Raw genomic sequence first — 25,154 nt, 5'->3', positions numbered from 1 at the left:
TTTCTTTTAAAGTTTCTGATTATCAGGCATTCTGATCATTACAGCTGTGGCTGAAGTGAATTGAATTCAGACCCTTGACATCTGGAAATCTGGAGTGAAATCTTGAATAAAGTCTTTTGAAAATCTTGAAGAAAAAACTGCCAAATTAGCTTATTGAGATAAGTTGATAGTTGGAAAATTATTTCCAAGCCAGTGGCACACCCAAGATTTTTTTTACATTTAAAATATTTTTTGTTTAACCAGGCAGTGGGGACACTGAGTACACAGATCAGAAGAGAAAGGACAGAACATCCTAGAAGCCCTAAAGGAAAAAAGGTCCTTATGTTAATTGCTCAGGTCTTACCTGAGTGGCAGTAGGGGAAGTGGAGCTTTTAAAAAGTTGAGGTGCATCAGGACCTAGCTCTTCAATATCACTTATGGAACAAATTTCCTCATGTCCTTCTGGTTTTTATTACCTTTTACATTTCTCTCAGAGGTTTCAATGACTACTATTTCTGAGATTCTTGGCAGAAGAGTTCAGCTGAAAGGACTTATTGGAAAACGAGCTGTGAAATGTCCCTACTGCGATTTTTATTTTATGAAGAATGGATCAGACCTTCAACGTCATATTTGGGCTCATGAAGGTAAAACTCTGGTTTTAAGCTTTTGGGCATATAGTCAGTCTCATATTCCACACAAACTTTGCTGACATAAAAAGGAATTCAAGATTATTGCTATACCTGAATCAAAAACTTTAAGCTACAGTACAGGTAAAATAATTAGTTTAATAGGTTCTGGATCACATATGGAACTGCATGCTCATAACATGAATAGACAGCTTAAACGTTTTATTAAATTAAAAAATTTCTGATTATTTTTTTTCCAAAACTCATTTATAAACACCTATAAAGTATTCTATAATAAATGTGAGTAAGGAAGAGTGAATTAACTCTATGCTCAGTCTCTTAAAACAAGTACTTTTCTGTATCTTCTCATGCATAATTGCTGCTCCATTCACATTTGTCCAAAAATACTTGGTCTGGAAATCTATTAGTAAAACAGTTGAAGTCCAGTTGCTTTGTTGTATACATATAAATTCTGTGTATATTTTAATTAAATCATGCTGAGCGTGGCAGTTAGCTGACATGGACATAAACAGTGATGAAAAACCCATAGGATAATGCTGATCATATCTATGATTTTTTAGGGTGAAATTCTAGTAATATGGCAACACATAGGTTAAAAATCCCTTGAACTTAAAATCTTTACCCAGTAACATCTTGTGTCTACCCAGTCTGTCTATTTTTATAACAGGTGGAAGACCACTGGTGTGCTCTTTAGTGAGTTAATAATCTATGGAACGGATTGCCTATGGTGTTTGAGCATTATTTTGGATTCGATAGCCATCCATCTGCATAAAGGAAATAATGGGATTTGGTACTCTCAAACTGATATTTTGATTCCAAAGTGTTTGTTCCCATGCAGATAGTTCAGACATTTATACTAGTACTGCATATTTGTTTGAATGCTTTAACTACAAGCTTACCTGCCTGTATACTATAGTAGTGGTCCTCTCCAGTAGTCTTTACTCCATTGAGGAGTTTAGGTAATGCAAAATTGTAGGCTTAGAGCAATTACTTATGTATTCCATAGATACAGTTTGTTTATTCTGCCAAGAAAGCTTGGAACCCATCTCATCTAACTAGCAGGAGAAAGAGGTGAATAGAAATTTATTCCCAATTCAACGTGTGCAATCAAGTCTGCTTAAAGTAGGCTATAATTCCTCATGCTTGTAAATCTAGTTTTAAGGTCATGAATATCAATCTAAAACTGCCAGAGCCTCATGAAACTGTTGAACTACTCTGCCAGTTCAGATTTATTCAACTTTTCTTTGAAGGATTTACTTTGTTCTTGTAGACCTTCTGCTAGATGACATACTGTGCATCTCTCTATTACATGCTTTGGACTGTTTGAGAGAAGTGAAATTGTAAGTGCTTGCATCTTACTGAGGCAGGGGGGAATAAAAAAAGTACTACTGCGTGAGCCATTAGCAAATCTGATACTAATTAACAACAAAACACAGCTTTGCACATTTAACTTCTGCTTACATATTAAGTACCTAATGAACCAGTCCTCCTTAAAACAGGTTTCTTCATTCTTTATTGCAGTAAATAGAGATAGTTATCTGAAGACATTGAGAGGGAGACTTGGTATGTACATCAGCTAGGCATCAACTTAGGCAGTCTGGATTCTGCTTTTAAATGAAAGATGGACACACAAAGACCAAAATAATAGTATTTGCTTGGTTAAACTCAGTACCTGGCTTCAATAGGGGGGCATTTAATTGTGATGGGTTGATGCTGGCTGGATGCCAGGTGCCCACCAAAGCTGCTCTATCGCTCCCCCTGCTCAGCTGGACAGGGAAGACAAAATATAATGAAAGGCTTGTGGGTTGAGATAAGGGCAAGGAGAGATCACTCACTGATTACCGTCATGGGCAAAACAGACTTGACTTGGGGAAAAGTATTAATTTAATTTGTTACCAGTCAAATCAGAGTAGGATAATGAGAAATGTAAACAAATCTTAAAAACACATTCACCCATCCCTCCCTTCTTCCTGGGCTTAACTTCACTCCCGGTTCTCTCCACCTCCTCCCCTCAGCGGCGCAGGGGGACAGGGAATGGGGGTTGGGGTCAGTTCATCACACGTTGTCTCTGCCGCTCCTTCCTCCTCAGGGGCAGGACTCCTCACTCTTCCCCTGCTCCAGCATGGGGTCCCTCCCATGGGAGACAGTCCTCCACGAACTTCTCCAATGTGAGGCCTTTCCACGGGCTGCAGTTCTTCACGAACTGCTCCAGCGTGGGTCCTTCCCACGGGCTGCAGTCCTTCAGGCACAGACTGCTCCAGTGTGGGTCCCCCGTGGGCTCACAAGTCCTGCCAGAAAACCTGCTCCAGCGTGGGCTCCTCTCTCCACGGGGCCACAGGTCCTGCCAGGACCCTGCTCCAGCGCAGGCTTCCCACGGGGTCACAACTTCCTTCGGTCACCCACCTGCTCCGGCGTGGGGTCCTCCCCGGGCTGCAGGTGGAGATCTCCTCCTCCGTGGACCTCCCTGGGCTGCAGGGGGACAGCCTGCCTCACCAGGGGCTTCCCCACGGGCTGCAGGGGAATCCAGCACCTGGAGCATCTCTTCCCCTCCTTCTGCACTGACCTGGGGGTCTGCAGGGCTGTTTCTCTTACATGTTCTCCCTCCTCTCTTCAGCTGCATTTGAGCAGGTTTTTCTCCCCTTCTTAAATCTGTTCTCCCAGAGGCGCTACCACCATCGCTGATGGGCTCGGCCTTGGCCAGTGGTGGGTCTGTCTTGGAGCCGGCTGGCATTGGCTCCATCGGACATAGGGGAAGCTTCCAGCAGCCTTTCACAGAAGCCATCCCTGTACCCCCCTGCTACCAAAACCTTACCGCACAAACCCAATACATTAATTCTAGAAGAGGCCCTCCTTTCTTTTAGTAAGTTAAATGATGCTGTCAAGAGCTTGGTATCATTTACAGAGAAGCTATAGATGAAATTTCTTAAATGTATATATCCAAATTTTAAAATGTTGACCTTGTTTTCCATGTTGCTCACATGATATGAAATTTCTTTAAAGCAAATGTCCACCCTGTCATCAAAAGGTATGGTTTGTTTGTTTCAAAGTGTATTTTTTTTATTTTTAGGTGTCAAACCCTTCAAATGTTCTCTCTGTGAGTATGCCACTCGCAGCAAGAGTAACTTGAAAGCTCATATGAATCGTCACAGCACTGAGAAAACGCACCTTTGTGATATGTGTGGGAAAAAATTCAAATCAAAAGGCACTTTGAAGAGCCATAAACTCCTTCATACTGCTGATGGTAAGTGCATGTTTATTAAATCCAAGTTTATTTTACAGCAATAAATACTGGCTATACTATTTGCAATCATTTTTCAGTTCAATACTAAGTGCTTCTTACAATTTTGGTTATTCCCAGGAGACGCTGTTTGTGAAATAATTCAAAACTTTGCAGTGTTAATTTCTGTGAAAGACAGACAGCTGTCTCTTGATTTTTCTGAAATTTTGTGTTGGCTTTTTATTCCTTTATTTTCTTACAGAGAATTGTTGATCTCAATAGAAATTTGAAAACAGAAATAGTTCCATGGTTAAGTTTCCTACTACTTTCTTCTGTGAGAATATTGGTAGGAGTTGCCAAATCCAGTAGGCCAATAGAGGGAAGGCTGCTGCAGCTCTCTGTCCCCAGGTCTAGTCAGCCAGTGACAAGCCTAAGCATGTTATTCTTTATAGGCGCACATGCAGCACATGCATTTGCTCTGTAATATTAATATTTCTGCGATGATAACAGAAAAAAGTGAAGTTCAAATCCAGAAAAATATCATCTTTCATATCCAAATTTGGGACACAACAATACTTCATTCCTCTGTGATTATCAAATTGAAATACATGATTTAGCAGGATAAGTTATATAGACCTTCATTATGACTTGGTAGCTTGATCTTTGTTACTCTTGCAACCTTGTGAAACCTCATTCCACTCTTTATTGACCATTTCATTGAAATTATTTTTTTAAAAAAATTGCATATTCATTAGCATTGTCCTTTCACAGAAACTGCACAATGCTTTGTTACATGTTTAGAATATATATGAAAGTTTTGTGTGAGAGTTATTTTTATGTATGCTTACATCTGTATGTGTAAGTGAAAGAGATGATCCCATTTACATTGATATGATACTTACTGTAGGAAGCATATAGTTACTGCAGTATTACCAAAGTTACTGTAGTATTACCATGGGTTAGTAAATCACTTGTTATTCAAAAAGTACTTTCCAATATTTTTAAATAATTTGGTCAATAACAAGCAGATGTTGCACATATATCTAAACTTCATATGCAAGAATCAGGATTTTACTTATCAAATGCAATCCTCAGCTGATTCCTGGGAGGGAGAAGGAGGCAGGTAGTATTTGAATTAAAAGGAAATTTGGAGCACGACCAGACTGTAAAGAAAAAAAAGGTTTCTTTCTATGGTGCTGTAAAAAAATCCTTCATGGGTTTTCATTTCAAAACCTTTCTGTTTTGTTTTCACCATCTGACATGACCAAATAGCGAAATTCAGCAATGAAAGTTGAATTTGTTTTTACCTGTGAATTAGTTCTATTGCTTGAACAAATTATATATGTGTGTAAGTAATTATTGCAATTCAGCTGAGGCTGCTTTGAAATTTGGCACTGTCAAGAACAGCACTATAGTTGTGCAGGAGCTAGCCTTGTCTGGATTTGGTTTAAAGGTGGGAAGTTAGTTTTAAACTTTTAATTACATGCAAGGAACTATATTCTCTTATCATTTATTGCTAGGTCAGGCTGAAACCTTGACTCCAGAGGCAATGTTGTTAGCAGGAGCCTTTTTTTCTGGCTTCAGACTGTCATCCTTTTCTGCAATAACTGAGGTGACTGCGTGTTCCTTTTTGATGCACCTCCCTTTCTGACTGATACAAATAAATCCAAGGCTTACGCTCTTTTGCCTTGCTTTTTACACTTCCAAAAGTGTTCCGGGAAATTCCCCATATCTTTGGAAAATGCGTTTTGCCATTGGTTCCATTGGAAACAGAATCTCACTGTCTGTGGAATCCTAAGTAATTTACCTCATTAGGTCCACCCCAGTAAACCCTCCATGCATTTCAAACACTTGTGAAAAATAAGATAACATTTGTCACCAGGAATGTAGTGTATGATTTGTCAAGGGACTTTCAGCTTCTTGAATGCTGACAGTTTCTCTTTAGCCAATGTCCCTTTCTATAGTGACAGCACTTCAAAAGTTCTTACTAGCACACATCTAGTGTTCTTCAGTTATTTCACAAATAAATGAATTTGAAAGATGTTTTGCTGTTTATGAGTCTTGTCTTCCTGATTTAAGAATCCAGGCAATTTTCAGCCCTGCAAGGTCAATTTAACCAGTGGAATATAAAGTAGTTTTCTGTCTGTTTTATTCTTCTCCAGAAGACAGACTTCTTAAGAGTGGCATGATAGGAAACAATTCCGTAGTCCAGGCTGTCATGGTTTAACCCCAGCCAGCAACTAAGCCCCACGCAGCCGCTCCCTCACTTCCCCGCCCCCCCAGTGGGATGGGGGAGAAAATCGGAAAAAGAAGTAAAACTCATGGGTTGAGATAAGAACAGCTTAATAGAAAGAAGGGAAGAAACTAATAATGGTAATGATAACACTAATAAAATGGCAACAGTAATAATAAAAGGATTGGAATGTACAAATGATGTGCAGTGCAATTGCTCACCACCCGCTGATCGACACCCAGGTAGTCCCCAAGTGGCGATCCCTCTACCCCCCCACTCCCCCCAGTTTATATACTGGGCATGACATCCCATGGTATGGAATACCTTTTTGGCCAGTTTGGGTCAGCTGTCCTGACTGTGTCCCCTCCCAACTTCTTGTGCCCCCCAGCTTTCTTGCTGGCTGGGCATGAGAAGCTGAAAAATCCTTGACTTCAGGCTGAACACTACTTAGCAACAACTGAAAACATCAGTGTGTTATCAACATTCTTCTCGCACCTAGCTCAGAAACATAGCACCATACCAGCTACTAGGAAGACAACTAGCTCTGTCCCAGCTGAAACCAGGACATCCAGGCTTATTACTGTTTGTGATTAGAAATAAACCGGAAAATCTGTTTTTCATTATTTTAATTAGATATCAGTAATTGTCTTAAGGTTTTTCTTAGCTGTGTTTTATGGAAACTTGCACACTCAGTATAAAACATTGCTGGAGGTAGCAGGACTGACGGAATCATAAAGACGAAATATGGAGAAAAGGACTATTAAACCAAGAGAATGAAAGGAAGGAAATGGTGTTATTTTAAATCATAAGGGAAAAAAAATATTTGGGAGAGAGAATGCTTTGAAGGGAAAGTAAGAGAAACCTACAGAATGGTAATATGTTTGGGAGTTTCACTCTTTGCAAAACCACAAACAGCAACAGTTGTTTCTTGAAAATGTCAGAGAGAATTCATTCCTGTTAGAGAATCCTAAACATGTATCATGACAAAATCTGACCATCTTGCCTTAAGGACTCAGACTAATGATTTTAGGGCCAAAAGCAGACTCTTATGGTCACAAGTCTGATCTCTTGCAGAGTACAGGCCATAACTTAATCTAGTAATTTTGAATCACATTTCCTCTGGATTGTAGTATATCTTTTTTAGGAAGGGCTAAGCAGTCTTGATTTAAAGACTTACTTCATATTACAGGGCATCCATCTGATTTCTAAGTAAATTGTCATAGTCATTAATCATGCCCTCTGTTAAAAATACTGACTTTGTTTTAGTCTGAATGTTCTGAGCTTCAGCTTTCATTAGTTAAAATTCCAGTTCTTGTTCTTCAATTTTATTGTTACTATTTCATGTTGGAGGGTTGTTAGTACCTTCAGTATTGATGCCTGACTAGAAAGCTCACAGGCATGTAAAGACATTTCAAGTATAATTTCTTGTCTGTGGAACTTAAAGTAACACCTTTCTTTGGATGATACTTTGGAACTGAAGTAAATTTTTTTTCAGAAAGCAATTTATATAAATTGCATTGACTCTATTTAATCACATTACGTTTGTAGAAGACCTGCTTATAACACAGACTTTCAGTCTGCCAAGTACTCAAGAGACAGAGACTGTCTCAAATCTTCCAGTGATTTTTTAGGTTGGTATCTGAAGGAACAATGTTGATGCAAATATGCACCCATTGTTTTTAACCCTCTTCCAGTCCACTCTATGATTTTTGAAGCAATTGATGCAGAAGAGTAGAAGTCCAACAGTTACTTCAGCTCCATATATCTTGAGAAAATTTGTGCCCAATTAAAATAAAGAAATATGAATTAGCACTCTCCAAGAACAGGTCACAGAACCTATCCATTATCCCCAGGGGCTGGTAGCCACCAGCGTGTACATCACCAGGTACAAAGTGTGAACTAGTCCCAGTACGTGCTTTCTCTTGCCTTGTGTCACAGTATGTGAGACCTGGGGTTTTGGCAGAGGTTTAGATGAGGAAGGACAAAATGTCACTATGAGCAAGGCAAGCAGGCATCGTTGCATCTGATGTTGGATGGAGGAACTTGTGCCCATTGTTCTAAACTGTGTAAGCAGAAGTGAAAGGTGGAAACACAAAACCTCTGTGTTATTTGCCATTCTAAACTTATTTTTCTTTATAGCATGTTTTATTTCTCCCTGTATCCGGGGATAAGCCAGTGTAGAAAACCCTTTTATGATAGTTTGAGTCATTATTGGAAGAGTAGTGCTAAACACATAACCAAATCTTGTGGTAAAAATAACAGGTCATGTCATAGCCTACCAGAAATACATCACGAAAACTTACAGTGGAAAACCAAGAAAATTTAAATGTATTTGAATACTAACAATTCATTGCTTGGGACAGAAGTAGGTAAAAACATGTGAACATGACCAAACATCTCTGTTCTAAGGATTTCCAAGTCTGCATTACAAATAGTGAAATAACTGTACCCGCAGTTGTAAATAATTGATTTCCTTCTTCCATTTAGGCTGCAAAATAACGATTCTTTTTCTTCTTTCCCAAGTGACTATCCCAGGTGCATCTAGACTATTTAATGCTTATAATTTAAAGAGGACACTTGAGCCTTTTTTCTTCTTTACTCTCCCCCTAGCTCTGTTTAAGCAAAATTTTGGAGAGTAAGTGCCAGACTCTTCATTGTTCATTCTTAGCATTTTGGAAATCATCTTTATGGGGAAATATAGTCAGTAGTTTTCTGAACTTAAATAGAAAAAAGTTATTCCATTTTCTATTCCCATTTCAGGAAAGCAGTTTAAATGTACAGTGTGCGACTATACAGCTGCACAAAAACCACAGCTCCTACGTCATATGGAACAACACGTCTCTTTCAAGGTAAGAAAACATATAAATCATGCTTATTGATAAGTCATTTAGAAATACATGGAACTTCAGACAACAGTTTTAAAACTGGCACATTTTCCTCTTTGGTGACAATTATGGCATCTTTAATATTTTAATATTTTGTGAATTTTTACTTTATATAAAGACTTTTGAGATAGAATTGTTTTGTTCATGGACAATTTGTAAGTAGTATCTTTACTTGCCAAAAATATACGTACGTTGCAATATAAAACAAACATTATTGGGTTTTTTGACTGTCAGTCCTTGAGAGAACTAATCTAATATGTACCTTAAAATGTCCTAGGGAAGTAGGAAGCAAATCCCATACATCACTGTTCATTGCCCACCTTAATTTTCTCTGAAAGTTTGCCAGTCTAATGTACTATAGATGAGTTCATATACTTGAAGAAAATTGAAGAGAATTAATTTTAAAACACCCCATTTATCTGAAACGTGTCTTGGAAAGAGTTTTGAAGATTGTTAATGTTTCTATGAAGTGTTTAGATTAGAGATAAGTTTTATTTTAATAAACTATAGTATGGTTTTATTCCTAAATTTCACATTGGTTCTCAGCATGATGGGTCTTGATGTAATGAATTGTGAAATGTTATATTCAGGAAATAGAAATGATACTAGTTTCTTTTCCAGAAAAATCCAGTATTATGTATGTATGAAAATGTTCATTTTAATGTAACACTTCATCTTGGCAATGAGCATATTTCTTATTGAAAACATTATACTATTTTCATATGCAACATCTTTCATTACCTAACAAATCATTTTGGTTCTATAAAGAGTACGCTTCAGCCAGTCTTAATAAGTACCAATGCTACGTACCTCCATAAAGCAGAAAGGAAGACAGTCTTTTGATTTATGTTTTCAATTTTGGAAGACAAGACAAACAAAAAAATGAAGCAAGTCATCTAAAGAGATGATACATTTTGAACGCATAATTTTTATTTCTTAAATATGTAGTTTTGCTGTGGACTTATCTTTTTAAAAGAATTTTTTGTAAATGAAAATACATCATTTTCCTTTTTTAATGGCTAACGGGATGAATGTACTTATAATGCAATTCTTGAAATATAGCTGGTTCTGACCTCAGGATCAGCTTTAGAACTGTTGACTCAGCACCTCTTTTCAGTCTTCTGTAAGCCTGCATGTAACTGCGGCTATTCAATGCATCATCAAGAGAACTGGAAAACACTGAGGTAGGTCAGTCAGGGTACTTGTCAAAAGGAGTTCAAAAACTGTCTGTTAGTAGTGTGTTGCTTCCTTCTGGGATAGTTGTTTGTATGTGTATCAAACTCAGAGGAATGTCAATAGTTATATAGCCTAATGATAATTCAATCCATCATATTTCCAAGCTCCATGAATTTGCAATCCTGCTATCCAATAGCAGATAACATACAGGACATGCAAGTATGTAGAGAGCCTTACAAGAACACAGCAATCTGTCTGGATTATTTTCTTGAAAAAAAGACAGTTTCAGCAATAGAAGAGTACTCCTCTCTGAAAAGTTGAATAGCTGAATGTTACAGTACTCTCTGAATTGTAACGTTAAGGGAATCTGAACACCACTTTTCTTCCTTATTTTTGCTGTTTGGAGCCTGAAGGAAGGTCATGAGCAACAAGCTTAGGGGAATGTTCTGGTCAGTGGACCCTGACTGCAGACATTTCCCTGCTTTAAATTCAGCTTCTTCATAAACATTTCTGGACCAACCATTTTCTGCTGGTGGGCCTGGTTGCTGTGCATGAAACATTTTGCATCCCATTCTGAGGTATTGGACTTTTCCTCAGGGACTTTGGTCAATGTCTGCATTCTTTTCCAGGACCCTAATGGTTGTGTCAAGCTTCCTATAACTGTGACATATCTCAGTCAGAAGGTTATTCTCAAAGGCTAACCTTAGGCACAAACGCTTGTTTTCCTAAACTTTTTCCTTTGAAATGTCTCTCCCTATCAGTTGAAGGGAGATGTATGTTCTTAAAAATTAATTAATTTAGTTCCCAAAACTTAGCTCACCAAATGGTCAGATGAATGCAAGTGCAAGTGAAAGGGAAGCAGTTGGGAGCGTGTTGGAGAGAGAAGGAAAGGAAAGGGAAGAGATCAACCAACCCTGTCAGGTACGGTTATCTGTTAAATTAGGTTGGCTGTACAATCATATTGTATCTTCAGTTATTTTAGCTCTCTTACTCCCCGTTTTCAGACCAAAGGTCACGGCAGCTGAGTCATTTCCTTGTAGTAGAAAGTCTCCACGTGGTCAGACCTGTGATCATCAATTATGAAAACACACAGTTTACTGAATTACGAAAAGTAGGTAATAATCTTATAATGTTGAGAATACTTGGTGTCATGCACATAATAAAAAGTACCAAATTTTAGGCGAAGTTTAGTTACAACTTCCATTTATATTGAATTTTGGAAGGTCTCCTTGGAAGATGCCTAAACCAGAAATGAACATGGTTTCTTGGGATCAAAACATTGCAGCTTAGACCTGTATCCTGAAAAGGTCAGGTAACATGGTCTAACATTTTCCTTTTTGCTCCTAGCCTTTCCGTTGTGCACATTGCCACTATTCCTGCAACATATCTGGTTCCCTGAAGAGGCATTACAACAGAAAGCATCCTAATGAGGAGTATGTAAATGTAGGTTCTGGGGAGCCCGCAGCAGAAGCCCTTATCCAACAAGGTACATCACCACCATATAAGACTTGTTTAGGTGGTTTTTTTTCTGAAGCAGACTTGGTGTAAAGGTAAACTTTTATGCGATATGCATTCCTCAGTTTATTGGGTGTTATGTGATAAATCATTACTACTTTCTAGTAATTCTGAAATCACCACCTTTTACCCTTCATTGGGTAGATGAACCCAAGTTTTGATTGACCTTGCCTGTACTATTCATTGTTGCATACATTTATCATTTTCACTTGTTTTGTCTCTTTTTGTAAGGCAAGTATCACTATCTGTTGAAATGAATGATAAATTTCTATCATTCTACTGATAAATTTCTATGGCATTTTTGCAAGGTTGAACACAAGGTAAGGTTGAGCAAATGTAAGGAAAGAGACTGAAGAGTATATGGCAGCAAATTATTCCCCCACTAGAAAAATGCGGGGGGGGGGGGGGGGGGGAAGGGAAGAGAGCACAGTTAAAACAGGTTACAAATTGTTATGCTCAGAATCTTGTTTATGGCAAAGGAAGAACACCTTACCTATATAAGTAAAGTCAAGAATTTATTATTAGTATAATGGAAATCTTAGCAGTCTAATTCAAGAATCACTATTAATCTAGACCTAATTACTATTTTAAATAAACAATAAAATATCGTTAGAGTACTTATATACAGGAGAACTCTCAATAGTATTATTAATAGAATTAAAATGGTAACACACACACACACTTCTTAGTTTTTACTCCTTTGCCTGGTGCTGTGGTCACCCTTCCACTGTTTTTCTGAGTTCTAAGATGGGTGGTTTCCCTCTGGTGTTGGTGTTGGGATCGGGGTTTCAGTAAGTTGTCAGCATCTGGAGGTCTTCACTGGGAGTAGTATGATGTTCATCTTGATGGTTTCATCTTCCTCTCCCCTTCCACTTGAGGCCATTGTTACATGTTTGCTTACACACATTTATGCTTTTCTTTTTCATTGGTCTGTAACTGCAGATTAAATCCAAATTTACTGTATATGCTGCCCTTCCTGTACTTTAAATACTGGTTTTTGTTGTCCCTAAAAAACGTTTTTATCCAGCTACAGATTTGCATATTTTTAACTGATCATTTCTGAGTTGTCTATAGCTGTGGGTCCTTCAGTGCCAAGCTTGTGCCCCACTTCTTATTACTCCATGCCCGCCCTCCTCTGTGCTGCATCCTGTGTCTCTACTTGTCAAGGCTGTCATACCAGGCCTGCTTTTCTATCTATTGCATCTTTATATTAACAGTCCTAAATACCTCATTGTGCCTAGAACTGCTTGTTACTGCTGTTTGTGTAAAACTATAGTTGTACCACACAAAGAGAAATAAAACTAATTAGATATAGACACCTGGTCAATTAGAGAAATTGCTGTCACAGATAAACTAAGTAAAGGCAACAAGTATTTGAGGGAGGGTCAAAAATTCAAGATTAAGTATAAGAGCTTATGGAATAGAATCATAGAACCATTTAGGTTGGCAAAGACCCTTAGGACCAACTGGTCCCACCGTAAACCTAACACTGCCGAGTCCCCCAATGCCAGGGGGAAGAGAAAATCAGATTGTAGTAGGTTTTACCACATTTTTATAGTAGCATAAAAAATTAAATTCCTGGCTGTTGTTGGTTTTGTTTATAAATTTCATCCCAGCTGAAATCCTAGAACCTTCTGAAAAGATAGTCAATGCCACTAGCTGCTTTATTTCTGCTTGATACAGATATCACAAATTGTAACTCATTCCTTGCAGTGTCTGGGTGCTAGCGAAGGAGATGTGTACAAGTTGTCTGACTCCCATAAGTAGTTTTGCTATTGTACACTGGGCAGGTGAACAAAAGCAAATAATTGACTATGCAGTCAGACACCTTTTTGGATGTAAAGCTCCTTGAGTTCTAGTGCCTGGTGTGGGGGGAAGTGGGAAAGAAGAAGAGAAAGCCAAATTAAATATTAAATTGTGCTGAAAATATTTTAATGCTTGGTAGAGTTGAGTTTCTTACTTTGTTTATGATAATTTTAGAAAGTGTTTTCCCTGTTTGTTTAATAGAAACTACCAGCCTTTTTATAATAATCTTTTGGGATCTTCAAAATTTCTGGTTTTGTTGAAGAACAATAGAGACCAAAATAATGCTGTTGTATTACATAATGAATTAAATATAATTCTTCTAAGATTACATTATTTCTAAATAGTATCTCCAAATTATTCATTTTACGCAGGACATTTATCTATTGAAGGCATTAATCCATGTTAAAATGATACTGAAATCATGACACAGAGAAAGGCACTCAAATTAAAGTCTGAGACTCTCCCTTTAAACTTTCACTATAATGGGGAAATGTGTAACTACATTAAGGAGTTTGAGCCTGTGTTATATGACATTTCTTTGTTTCCTTTTTGTCAAAAAAACAGAAATAATTTTAAAAGTAGGTCTTTGTCTATAAATTTCAGGGCAGGAATATATAGTAGCATTTTACGATTATTTTCACAGACAGTAAAAGTTGTCAGGGAACCTGCAGTTGTTTTAAAGATGTACTATTTACTTGGTCAGTACTCAAAGCCTCTGTTCTGTAGTCATGCTGGTGAAGGATGAACTGTGCACTATGGGGAGCTTTGTTTAACTTTCCAATTACCTGAGCACTGCCAGAAATTATTTGTCCACAGCCATGCTTAAGAATAGGTACCTGAGACTGAATTCTTGTTAATATGAAATTAAGGATCATATTTATAATGTTTTGAACAAATAAAATGAATCATGTGCTAGTTAGGTTTTCCTTCCCCTCTGGGAGCCAGATAATGCACTTCTGAAAATAACTCCTTTCCACTGAAACAAAAAACCTGTAAAGTTGTTGAGAATGCAGGAGTAGTCTTGTAATGAAGACATTAGAGTGAGATGAGAGAGAACAGCCTTTGATTTTTTTCTGTAGTGGACATACTTGATTAATGATTAATGGGATGAAATTTAACAAGTCCAAATGCCAGATTCTGCACCTAGGACAGAGTAGCTTTAGGCACAAGTCTAAATTGAGAGAGGAATGGCTGGAGAGCAGCTCTGCAGAAGGGGATCTGGGGGTGCTGGCTGACAGCAGACTCGACAGGAGTCAGCAGTGTGTCCTGGCAGCCAAGAGGGCAAACCGCATCCTGGGGGGCATCAAACACAGCGTAACCAGCCGGTGAAAGGAGGTGATTATCCCGCTGTATTCAGCATTGGTGTGGCCTCACCTGGAGCACTGTGTGCAGTTCTGGGCCCCACAGTTCAAGAAGGATGCGAAGGTCCTTGAATGCATCCAGAGGAGGGCAACAAAGCTGGTGAAAGAGCTGGAAGGCAAGTCCTGTGAGGAGCAGCTAAGGACTCTGGTTTTGTCTAGTTTGGAGAAAAGGCGGCTGAGGGGCGACCTCATTGCTCTCTACAGCTTCCTGAGGAGGGGAAGGGGAGCGGGAGGTGGCGACCTCTTTTCCTTGGTTTCCAGTGATAGGACGCGTGGGAATGGTTCAAAGCTGCGCCAGGGGAGGTTTAGACTTGACGTTAGGAAACATTTCTTTACCAAGAGGGTGGTCAAACATTGGAACAAGCTTCCTAGAGAGGTGGTCGATGCCCCAAGCCTGTCAGCATTTAAGAGGCATTTGGACAATGCCCTTAATAACATGCTTTAGCTTTTGGTCAACACCAAATTGTTCAGGCAGTTGGACTAGATGACATTTGTAGGTCCCTTCCAACTGAAATATTCTATTCTGTTCTTTCCATCTCTGACTTTGCATCCTTCTTTCTCTTCCCTTCCTTACACAGCATTTATATTTCTGGTGCTACCACTAGTACTGTGCCTGCTTTCCACGTGTTCACCTGCTCTGTGGAGTTTTAGAGCAGTAAATGGGCTTCAAATCCATGCAGTAGCTGTGGAGTCAGTGCCTCTTATCAGGACTCTGCCATGAAGAAAGCTGCGTTAATAGGTGCACTTTTCCCACATGCAACCTCCTTTGCCAGCTCCATTTCCTCTCCATGACGCATCACATGGGTCTTACACGTGGGCTCAAAATAAAACAGGAGACCTGCAGATTTCTTACCATACTGTAGAAGCGTCAGTTTTTCTCAGTGTTTTGGTATCTCACTGGGGGGAAAAAAAAATGTTCTTTGTGGGAGATGTTAGTTAATTGGGATTTGCATTTGGAGTTGATAAACATGAGTCCTATTGAAGTCAATAAAAATTTTCCTGATTTTGGAGTCAGAAGATCTTCCGTATCTGGGTCACACAGCAGAAACAGATCATTGTGGACATATTGCACAGTATGACAAGGTATGTGTTTCTGAGCTGCTTGGGCCAGCAGTTTCAACTTGCTGTCTGACTAGCCTCTATCAAGTTTTGAATTACCATATTCATAGATGTGAAAAGCAATTTTGGAAAATTATTCATGTATTCATATAAGGGAAGAAGACCCTTCAGACCTGGAAATAAACAAGTTCTTTGAAATTAAAGGACTATAGACAAAAAGGAAAAGGTAGGAGAACCAACAAGCAAAAGGGTTTGGAAAAAAGTGAAAAGAGAAACTAACAAAGATTAATAAAAGCTGTCTATATCTATTCGTATTGTATTCTGCTTGTTCTAAGTTACCCACTAAGCCCAGAGTGAATTGCCTCATACTTGCTCATCTTTTCTTCTCTACTGTCAACTGGTTTTTGACTGCATTGCAGACATTGCAAATAATCTTAATTGGAAATATTTATATGAATGTAGACTACTGTAATCTACTCAAGATTCCTAGATTGAGTTTATAATAAATGAATAATTCATAGAATAGAAGAGGGAACACGTTCATTTGAGCAACTGCATTGCCAGGGATAGGCAGCAGTATTTCATTTCTTGGCTTGTATTAGAAATTAGGATCAGTCAAGATCAGAGAAAAGCCTGGGGATTTGGGTTTGTTTGTTTGTTGTTTGTTTAAATAGAAGTCTATGATCTGACATTTATTTTAGTGTTTTAAAGTAATAAAGGAAAATAAATACTGTAAGAATTTGATGTACTCTGCATAGGGGACAGGAGTATTATATATGCATTACCCACTAGGTTTTTTGCAAGACCCTGCCTACTTGCTCATTTGATAGTTTTCTTTAGTTTCATTTGCTTTGTGCTGGGCAAGTCACATAAAATTTTTCCTGAAATTGTTTCTTCTCTCTTCACTGATACTCCCTACCATTCATTGTTTTGTTTACATATTTCTGCACTCTCTGGGAGACAGATTTTCCATTTATGTTTGTGCAGCAACTTGTGTAGGACATACATGATGATCCAGTTGTTGCCTCTGTGTTGTCTTACACCACTATCATCACATGCTTTCTTTTAATAGAAAATAATAGTTGTCTTCTGGAGATTTTAGGCCAATAAATAAATTGGAGAGCATGTGTCAATGCTATGATGGAAAAAAGTTGTGGAGCTGTATAATATTTGTGTGCATTATTTTGCTGCAAACATCAGTTTTGGTATGTGGTATTGAAAGTAGATAAGGTGTGTAATTCATTGACTTTCTCTGTATGTTAGCCATTACTTTAAAGAATCATCTAGAAATTAATGTTCCTGAGCTTTCATATCAAGTCACTGACAGGGAATTATATATTACCAGTTTAATTCAATGCTTCCATTTTTTTTTCTTTAATTAAAGTCATAATGACAAAAGTTACAGCTTTAATTTATCTAGTGTATTGTTATAATAGTTTCAATAGCAAAGTAATGCGGAAAAGTTCCCTCTCTTTCACAACAGCAGGTTTTTCCTAATACTACAGATCGGTGTGAAATGAATATTTAATTTCATTTTCTGTGACTGGTAATATCTTTGTCCTAATCTGAACAAAAGTATTTTGCTTTTGTGGACTTTTGAGTTTCCCTTAGTAAGGAAACTATTTCAGTTTTATCTAGAGATGGAGTATTGAGCATCTGCTATAATAGTGAAGTTTGGTGAAGACTTATAATAGATTGAGAGCAAAGAGGGGAAATTGCATAGGAGTAATAAGTGTCACTGAAAGACCCTAGTGACTGGGTGTACTTCTATTCTGTTTTATCAAAATAAAAATTTTATTTCTTTTCACCTGGTAGAATACCATATGGTAGGTTTCCATTACTGTAAAACGGAATGCTTTTTCTAATCACCTTATTCATAAAAGACTATGTGCAACGAGGACTTGGCTTATAACCAGCTTATGAGAGTGTATTTGAAGCATTTGAACATGATGGGTAAGAGTCATCATTTGCCACAATAATGTGGAGTCAGCCATCTGGTGGCATAGTTCCTAAAGTGGCATAACGCACTTCCCTAGCCATTAAATTTTTCAGACTGAGTTCTGGTCACCTAATGCAACAATTTATCACATGCAGATTATTTTTGCTCTGCTTTAGTCAATATGGGGAAAAAAGAGAAATACTTATTTGCATAATTACAAGCAGCTGAGATCTGACATTTGACCAAATTACTTTCATAAGAAAAAGAAGTAAAAGCTGTTTAATCTAGTGTAGAAAATTGGATGCTTATGATTTCGTCATGCTCAGTTTTTTACCTGTAATGCTGCATACTCAGACAGAAAACATTGTGCTAAATTCATGCTATGCACCATTTTGTAGATAGACCGAAAACTTAGGTTTACAGTTTTGTATGTTAATATAAACAGTAGAAATTCAACAGCAAAGATAATTGGGTGAAGATGACATTACCTTTTTAACTGCTTCTAGTTTGCTTTGATAATGTGCCAGAAAACTTAATGTTTGTTTGAAAATTCAGAAAACTAGAACAGCTGTCTTAGAGAAGATACATTTTTAAAAAATTATTAAAGTATGCCGCTACTCTGTATGTTAAATATTAAGGTCTCAGTGTTTTTTATAAGCACTTAAAAAAGATGCCAGCACTTGCTGAAAGAGTACAGTGCACTATGGTTTTGCATTGTGCATATGGTTTGCACTATGGTGAAGGCTGGCACACCAGAGCTTTGCAAGACAACAGGGAACTGATATTTAAAGCTGAAGCTTGTCAGCGATGCCAGTCTTGTAGATTTTTGGACTATGCATACAATTCACATTTGAAGCTGCAATGATATGTAATGGAGTAGGCATCAACAGTAGTCTCTAAGGAACTCAGTGTTTTGGAATAAAAAAGTATTTACAGGGCAAAAGTGTTAGTTCAGAATGATTTAAAACATGTGCTAGGCTATGGTTTTGGTGGGCCTAAAGCAGAACGTAAGTCATAGACACCCTCAAACTTGAAAGAAATTTCCATGGAAATTAGGACTAGTCTCCACTGGTGTGCAAAACTTGAATTTCAGCCAGAATCATGACTGTGGGAATAATTCTGCACAGACTGAAGCATCCCCTGGGTTTGCAGTGTTTTGCTGTGTCCAAGCAAAAGAATGGGGTGGGGTTGGTCAAACTTAGTATTCTGTCATTCCTTGAAAAACCTTCTCACTTTCTAATGTACATGTCACTTCTAGAATGGCTTTTGTTAGCAAAGAAAGCACATGTTCTCACCTAGTAGATGAGTTATTATTTACTTTGCAATTTATGTTCTCTGTTATAGTTTGACTATTTCCCTTAACATCTAGCTCCTGAGAGATGAAACTAATACTTCTTATGTCAGCCTGATTGCGGAAATGATGCTATATCAAGACTAATGCTAATAATTGTCTGTTCCTGCACTTTCTTTCTAATTGGTCTGTGGTAGGGGTTTTCCAGGGAGAGAGGTGTAGAGGAGGGGAAAGATGGGAACAGCATTCCTACAACTTCACATCCACTGAAAGGAGGCAGGCAGGCAGGGAAGCAGGATTGCTGTAGCTCCCCAGATATATGGGTTGTTACAGACTCTTTCTGTTACCATTATCCAAAATTGCCCTTTAAGCATTGTGAGAGTTCAACTACTTTATTTTTTTCCCCCTTTTTCCATGTTGGACACATGGCTAAAGGAAACCCTTTTAAATTACAGTTATGTGGCTTGGTTGAGATGGGGTCAAATTAGATGGGTCCTTACTGCCTTGAAAAAGTATTTATATGAAAATAACTCAAGGCATTTATTTGTGTTTCCTTGTAGGTGGCATTAAGTGTCCTGTTTGCAGCTTTGTGTATGGTACAAAATGGGAATTCAACAGACATCTTAAAAACAAGCATGGAATGAAGCTAGTGGAACATGATGGGGAGACCAAGTGGGAGGTAAAGCAAAGTTGCCATAGCTTTGGCCGTAAGATGTAAAAAAAAATTCTAAGGAGAAAAGTAAGGATAAGAAGTATTCAGAAATGTGTTCTTGACTCTATAGAAGATCGGGAGGTCATGTGATCTCATCTTGAATGCATACATTACTATGACTGTTAAGCTTGACTGCTTTAATATCTGGCAGGATTAACAACCTTGTAAGTGCTTATTTCTGCATTTTAGTGCTCTAGTCCTCTATTTGCAGCAGAAAGGTGAAAGTTTTAGCAAAAAAATGTGAAATGGAAACACTTACTGCAATTTGTTATATGCCAAATATTTGCTGGTGTTAACTGCAAGATGTGTAAAGCTGCAAACTTATATTGAATTAATGAGAGAAACTTATGTGTCGGACCAGAAAAGGTTACAATCTAGAAAACTGAATTTGTAAGTTGATCAGCTAAAAGAATGGTGCTGTTATACAGAGTAAGTCGTCTATCATTTGTTCGTTTTTTTCAGCTTCAGTCCAAAGTATATAGGAAATCACAGTACCACTAAGATCAGACCTTAAAAAACTTAAGTTAGACCTAAGAGGCTGGGTTAGAAAAAACCAAACCAACAACCTGAATTTTCTCAGTTTGGGGTGGGGTCGGGCAGCTACCCTTTCAAGCTTTCCTCTGCTGTCGTATGCATAGCAATTTGTTCTAAAATGGAAATTGTTACTCTTATAGAGCAGAGCTGACTGTAGATGCAGAAGCTACGGGAAAACCACAGAACTATCTAGACACTTCTATTTAAAAAATCACAGTTGGCAAGCTGAGTCTTTTCCACTGCCTGAGTAGGCTATTGTTGGTGTCCAATGAGAGGAAGAAGCCAGAAGTCAACTGCAGCTGGCTGACCTCCACAGTTTAAGACCTGTTCTGCTAAATATCAGGCAGTCTAGCCCCTGTTATAAATCTAATGCCTGATTTGGAAGAACTGTCCTGCAGTTCTTGTTTAAGTTTTTGAGTATCCACAGGTAGAATGTTAAGTTCTTGAAAAATATCTGAGTAGGTTCTATATGGACAGTTATTCAAAGGCAGGGCAAGCATTTTAAAATGTAGTCCTTCAATGTTTTGTATCCACAAGCGTTTCAGAAACGATTCTCTGTACACTCTCCCAATAAATGCCCAAACCTGAAAAAATAAGAGGACATCCAGGATGCAAGCATGTCTCTACTGCTGAAACGGCTATAAATAAAGAGCAGGAGTACATATTGACAACTTGTCTTCAGAAAACATAGTTACTGAAAGGATAATTTTTCTGAAACAAAATGCCATTTTCTAACTTCAGAGGCATTTTACCAGATCTGCAAAGATATGCATTATAAGCTAATTTTTCCCCAAAGGTCTATACTAGACCCTGATATAATAGAAATCTGTTAGTTCTAAAATAACTGTGAAACAAAAAGGAAGTCAAGGTAATTTAGCATGCTTAAAACACCTTTTGAAGTAGAATCTAGAAGAAAACTATGGGATGATACCCCGACTCCCGTGTAATATTCTTCTTGAATTCTGTTTCACCTAGTATTTCTGTAACTATTATTACAATATTTGTTGTCCAAAACACATTATTTTAAACTCAGAACTTTCATTGTTTTCTAAATTGCTAAAGTGAGAATGAGATTATTCATGCCTTGCCTGGATTTTGTTTTCAAGTTAACTGCTGAAGTTTCTGAAGAAGGATCCACTCAGTATCTCCATATCACAGAGGCTGGAGAAGATGTTCAAGGCACTCAAGCTGCCGTAGCTGCATTACAGAACCTTAGATATACTTCTGAGAATGGTAAGTTACCTTTTTTAGGTTGGAACACAAAATATATCTTTTTTCCATAAATATCTAATTCTTTTGAGTATACTGGGCAATATAAGATCTCCTGTAAAACTATTAAAAATGATGAAATTTGTCATCCAGAACTTACTTCTGGGTGGTTATATTTTTCTTTGAGGATAAATAATGAGAAATGACCATTCTTCATAAATTTCTATATCCTTAAGTCATTAATACTTATCACACTCTGTTTTGCACTTTATTATTAGGTGTGTGGAATTTCCTGTCTGTATTATTAAATATATTGTCGAATCAGCTATCTTGGCAGAGTAGATGGTGTGTATCTAATGGCAATTCTCTAGCTATTATTTTTCCCTCTGCTTAAGTCAGCCAGACTGCAGAAGGGACACAGTGGAATAGCTCATTTAGCATGTTCCCAAGACAGTACTAACAAACTTAATTCTGATGGTACACAAAACTAAGTAGGCTATTCTGTATCAGATTGAGGAAGAACAAGAGTGGGATTAGATAATGATTGCTAAATGGGAAATAACAAAAACTGGACAAAAAGAAAAAATGTCCAGGTTTTTGAGAGTGTTAAAACATCAGAGACTAGAGTAGGTGTTCATATGTTTTGGTTTTATATATGTAAATATATAAATGTGTTGGTTATCAGAATATAGCATTTTACAATTGTTTACTATTGTGGTCTTTATAGTTTATAATACAGATACATTCCAAAACCTCCCACTTTTAATGGAATTTCCAGGCATGTTGCAACTAAATTATGTTACTGACAATTTCTATATATTATTTTATTTTAATGACTGGGAATTCTGAATGAGTAAAAACCTTTTGAGAACTTTTCTTAAGCTTTTATATATTGAAATTAGAATAAACATGATCATGGAATATGCTGTACTAACAGTTTTGATTTTAAGCATGAGACTGTAGTTTGATTTGCTTTTTAGTGCATTCAACTTCAGATACTCTTCCAGCATATTCCATCTAGTTATGAAAAACAGTAGTATCTTGTCTAAAGGCAGTTATATAGAAAAAAAACCTAAAACAAGCAAACATTTTTCAGTACTCGGATAAACTTGTTTCTCACATAGATAACAAAATATAACTACTTTCTGGTTGAAATGATATTATCTGACCTAGATCCTTATCACAGTATCAACTTCAGATTGAAAGGGTTTGGGGTTAAGAGATGAGCTTTATTCTATTTACTGTCTTTTTCCTAGTTCGAACAGTGATTACAGCAAATATATGGCAGCTTTAACATGAGACTGACAGTTTCTTTCCCTTTCTGACATATCTCATGCTTACACTAGGCATGTGGGAATGGTGGGCCACAGGAGGGGAATTTGTATTCCTGCATAACAAAAAACTTTTTCCAGCATCCAAATCATTCCTTTTTACACTTCAGGATTTTTCTTTTTTTTTTTTTTTTTTTTTGTAAACTTGCCTTTCCTTTGGCAGGGCTACACACATCAAGAGAATTTTAAAAAAAAGGGCAAACATGTATTGATCCCATGCTTATAAAATGGTAAGCATGGGCTCTCTCAAGGAATTAACTTTTCCCTTCAGCACATTAGTGATAAGAGTACTTCTTTTAGGTTGAGGGGTATTGAAGATGGCTGGACAGATGGTAAACACAGGTTTGTAATATACCAAATAGCTGTTGTGGTTATAGGTATAGAGTTCAGGTTCTGTTTAAGCTGAATGTCTGGCAAATACACATTTGGATTTGTCAAGTCTTGCAGCTTCCTAATTTACAGTTACTGCTATGAGTTGTACTTATTGCTTGTTTATTCAATGTATTTTTTTAGATCTCTTTCAAATAGGCATAAAAATGATCAGTGTGACTTCACTTGCGGATTCACGCATTCCTCAGGCAAATTTGTTTTGTGAATACTTTCCTGACATAGATCTATTATTAAGGTGTCATGTTATTGAGCTATTTGAAATTTATAAACAGCGCTGTGAGTCAGGGTTAAGGCAGGAGGGGAAGGAGTGCCTGTAGCACTTAGATTCGCATACCCTTAGAGCTGTTTTACTGTAATGATCTTATGGTTACTGTCTTTCTGATAAGGTGAAAGACTTGATCCAACAGCTGTAAACATCCTGCAGCAAATCATTGAGTTGGGTTCAGAAAGCCATGACGCCACTGCAGTTGCTTCTGTAGTTACCATGGCACCTGGCACTGTGACAGTGGTAAAGCAGGTAAGAGCTCTTTTCTTCTCTAAAACAGCTATATTTAATTATCATACATTTATTGTGAAATGAGTATTATTTTGCAAGGGATAAATTTTGAATGACCATGCAAGACACATATAGAATTTTTCCTAAACAGATTTTTTACTATGTTGTGTGTATGTGTGTTTATATGCCCACACACATACATGTTTATACATATTTACACATATATGTTTATATATACAAAATGCATACATCTTTGCGGTGTGTAAAATATGAGTGAACAAATACACAAATATATGGGGGGGCGGGGGGAGAAATACGGCTTTTTTTCTAGCAGGTATTTCCAGGCTTTTAAAAATAACGTACCTACATTGTGTGTGGGCACTTACTTCAATTGTTGTCTAAAAGATTCAGGAGGTCCTTGGCACAGCATTCATCCAGATACAGAAGAGCATGAAAGCGTGTTGCTTGTGCAGAACTGTGCGTGCTCTGCAACCTTAGTGCTGTAGGACCATACCCATTGTCGTTAGTCTTTGCAAGGCTGTCCTGTGGCTGAAGTTTGACAGACTTGTGGGGTCCTAATGTCATGTACCCTGGGGACAAATGAGACCTCCTCAGTCTGAGTTCACACTGGCTTTTTAATGAGGGTTGCAACACAGGTGATCTGCAGGCATGTAACAGCTCTGAGAAGAATATTGCAGGTGCTCCTTACAACAGCTGTTTATGTGAGACAAAAGTCAGCATGGCCACCCACATTTGAGATAAATAAAGAAAAATTCAATTGAGTTGTAGTTGGTTGAAAAGATCTGTAGTTAATTTTGTTGTTACCAGGGAAATTGTGCAAGACCAGAAGATGTAGATCAATAAAGAAACCCAACAAACAAACAGGTATAAGATTGATTGTTAATTTCAGGCTTTTGCACAAATTCTCTTTCCAGAAAAATGGTAGGAATGTATGTATATTTTTCTTGAAGTTTGGTACTGCACATTTTTTGCTAAAAATATTTGCAATGTACAGCATTACTAAAGCACTTCAGAAATTAAGAATGATAAGATATACAAAATCAGCAAGTAAAAGGAAATAATTTTCAATCTGAGGTGGCTACTGAATGCAAATATCAAGACTTTGGCTCAGTATTTCTTCCTCACACGTGTCTGCTAACTTTGTTGCTGACATTTTACATTTCTTCTCACAGTGGTCTCCAAGCTCTACTTGTTCCTTCTGTTTCATGATAGCTCTCTGCCTATCCCTTTTCCCATTCTGTTCATTGATTCATTGGGGTCTCTGCGCTCAATGTGGTTGATAGGTGAGGGAAGGAAAGTACCTGAGAAGTCTTAAATTCCTGAAGTGTTTCAGTAACTCCTTTTATTTAAATG

The 25,154-nt window shown here is 37.6% G+C and overlaps 1 protein-coding gene across 3 annotated transcripts in view; it reads left to right on the top strand.

Annotated features, from left to right (window-relative positions):
• Positions 1-25,154, top strand: part of ZFAT (zinc finger and AT-hook domain containing) — a 100,263-nt gene that overhangs the window by 61,051 nt on the left and 14,058 nt on the right. For 2 of the 3 annotated variants that reach the window (XM_049821702.1, XM_049821713.1), the window contains 7 exons: positions 474-623; positions 3,694-3,867; positions 8,837-8,925; positions 11,485-11,623; positions 19,669-19,787; positions 21,461-21,587; positions 23,671-23,801. In XM_049821702.1, the coding sequence (XP_049677659.1) occupies positions 474-623; positions 3,694-3,867; positions 8,837-8,925; positions 11,485-11,623; positions 19,669-19,787; positions 21,461-21,587; positions 23,671-23,801 (929 nt within the window). Of the gene's footprint in view, positions 1-473; positions 624-3,693; positions 3,868-8,836; positions 8,926-11,141; positions 11,243-11,484; positions 11,624-19,668; positions 19,788-21,460; positions 21,588-23,670; positions 23,802-25,154 lie in introns of those variants that run through there. The other variant, XM_049821721.1, reaches the window with a different exon arrangement.

This window comes from Accipiter gentilis, chromosome 2 (genome assembly GCF_929443795.1).
Source record: "Accipiter gentilis chromosome 2, bAccGen1.1, whole genome shotgun sequence".
NCBI classification, from domain to species: domain Eukaryota; kingdom Metazoa; phylum Chordata; class Aves; order Accipitriformes; family Accipitridae; genus Astur; species Astur gentilis.
Note: the sequence above shows the minus strand (reverse complement) of the source record. Positions and strands in the feature narration are given on the sequence as shown.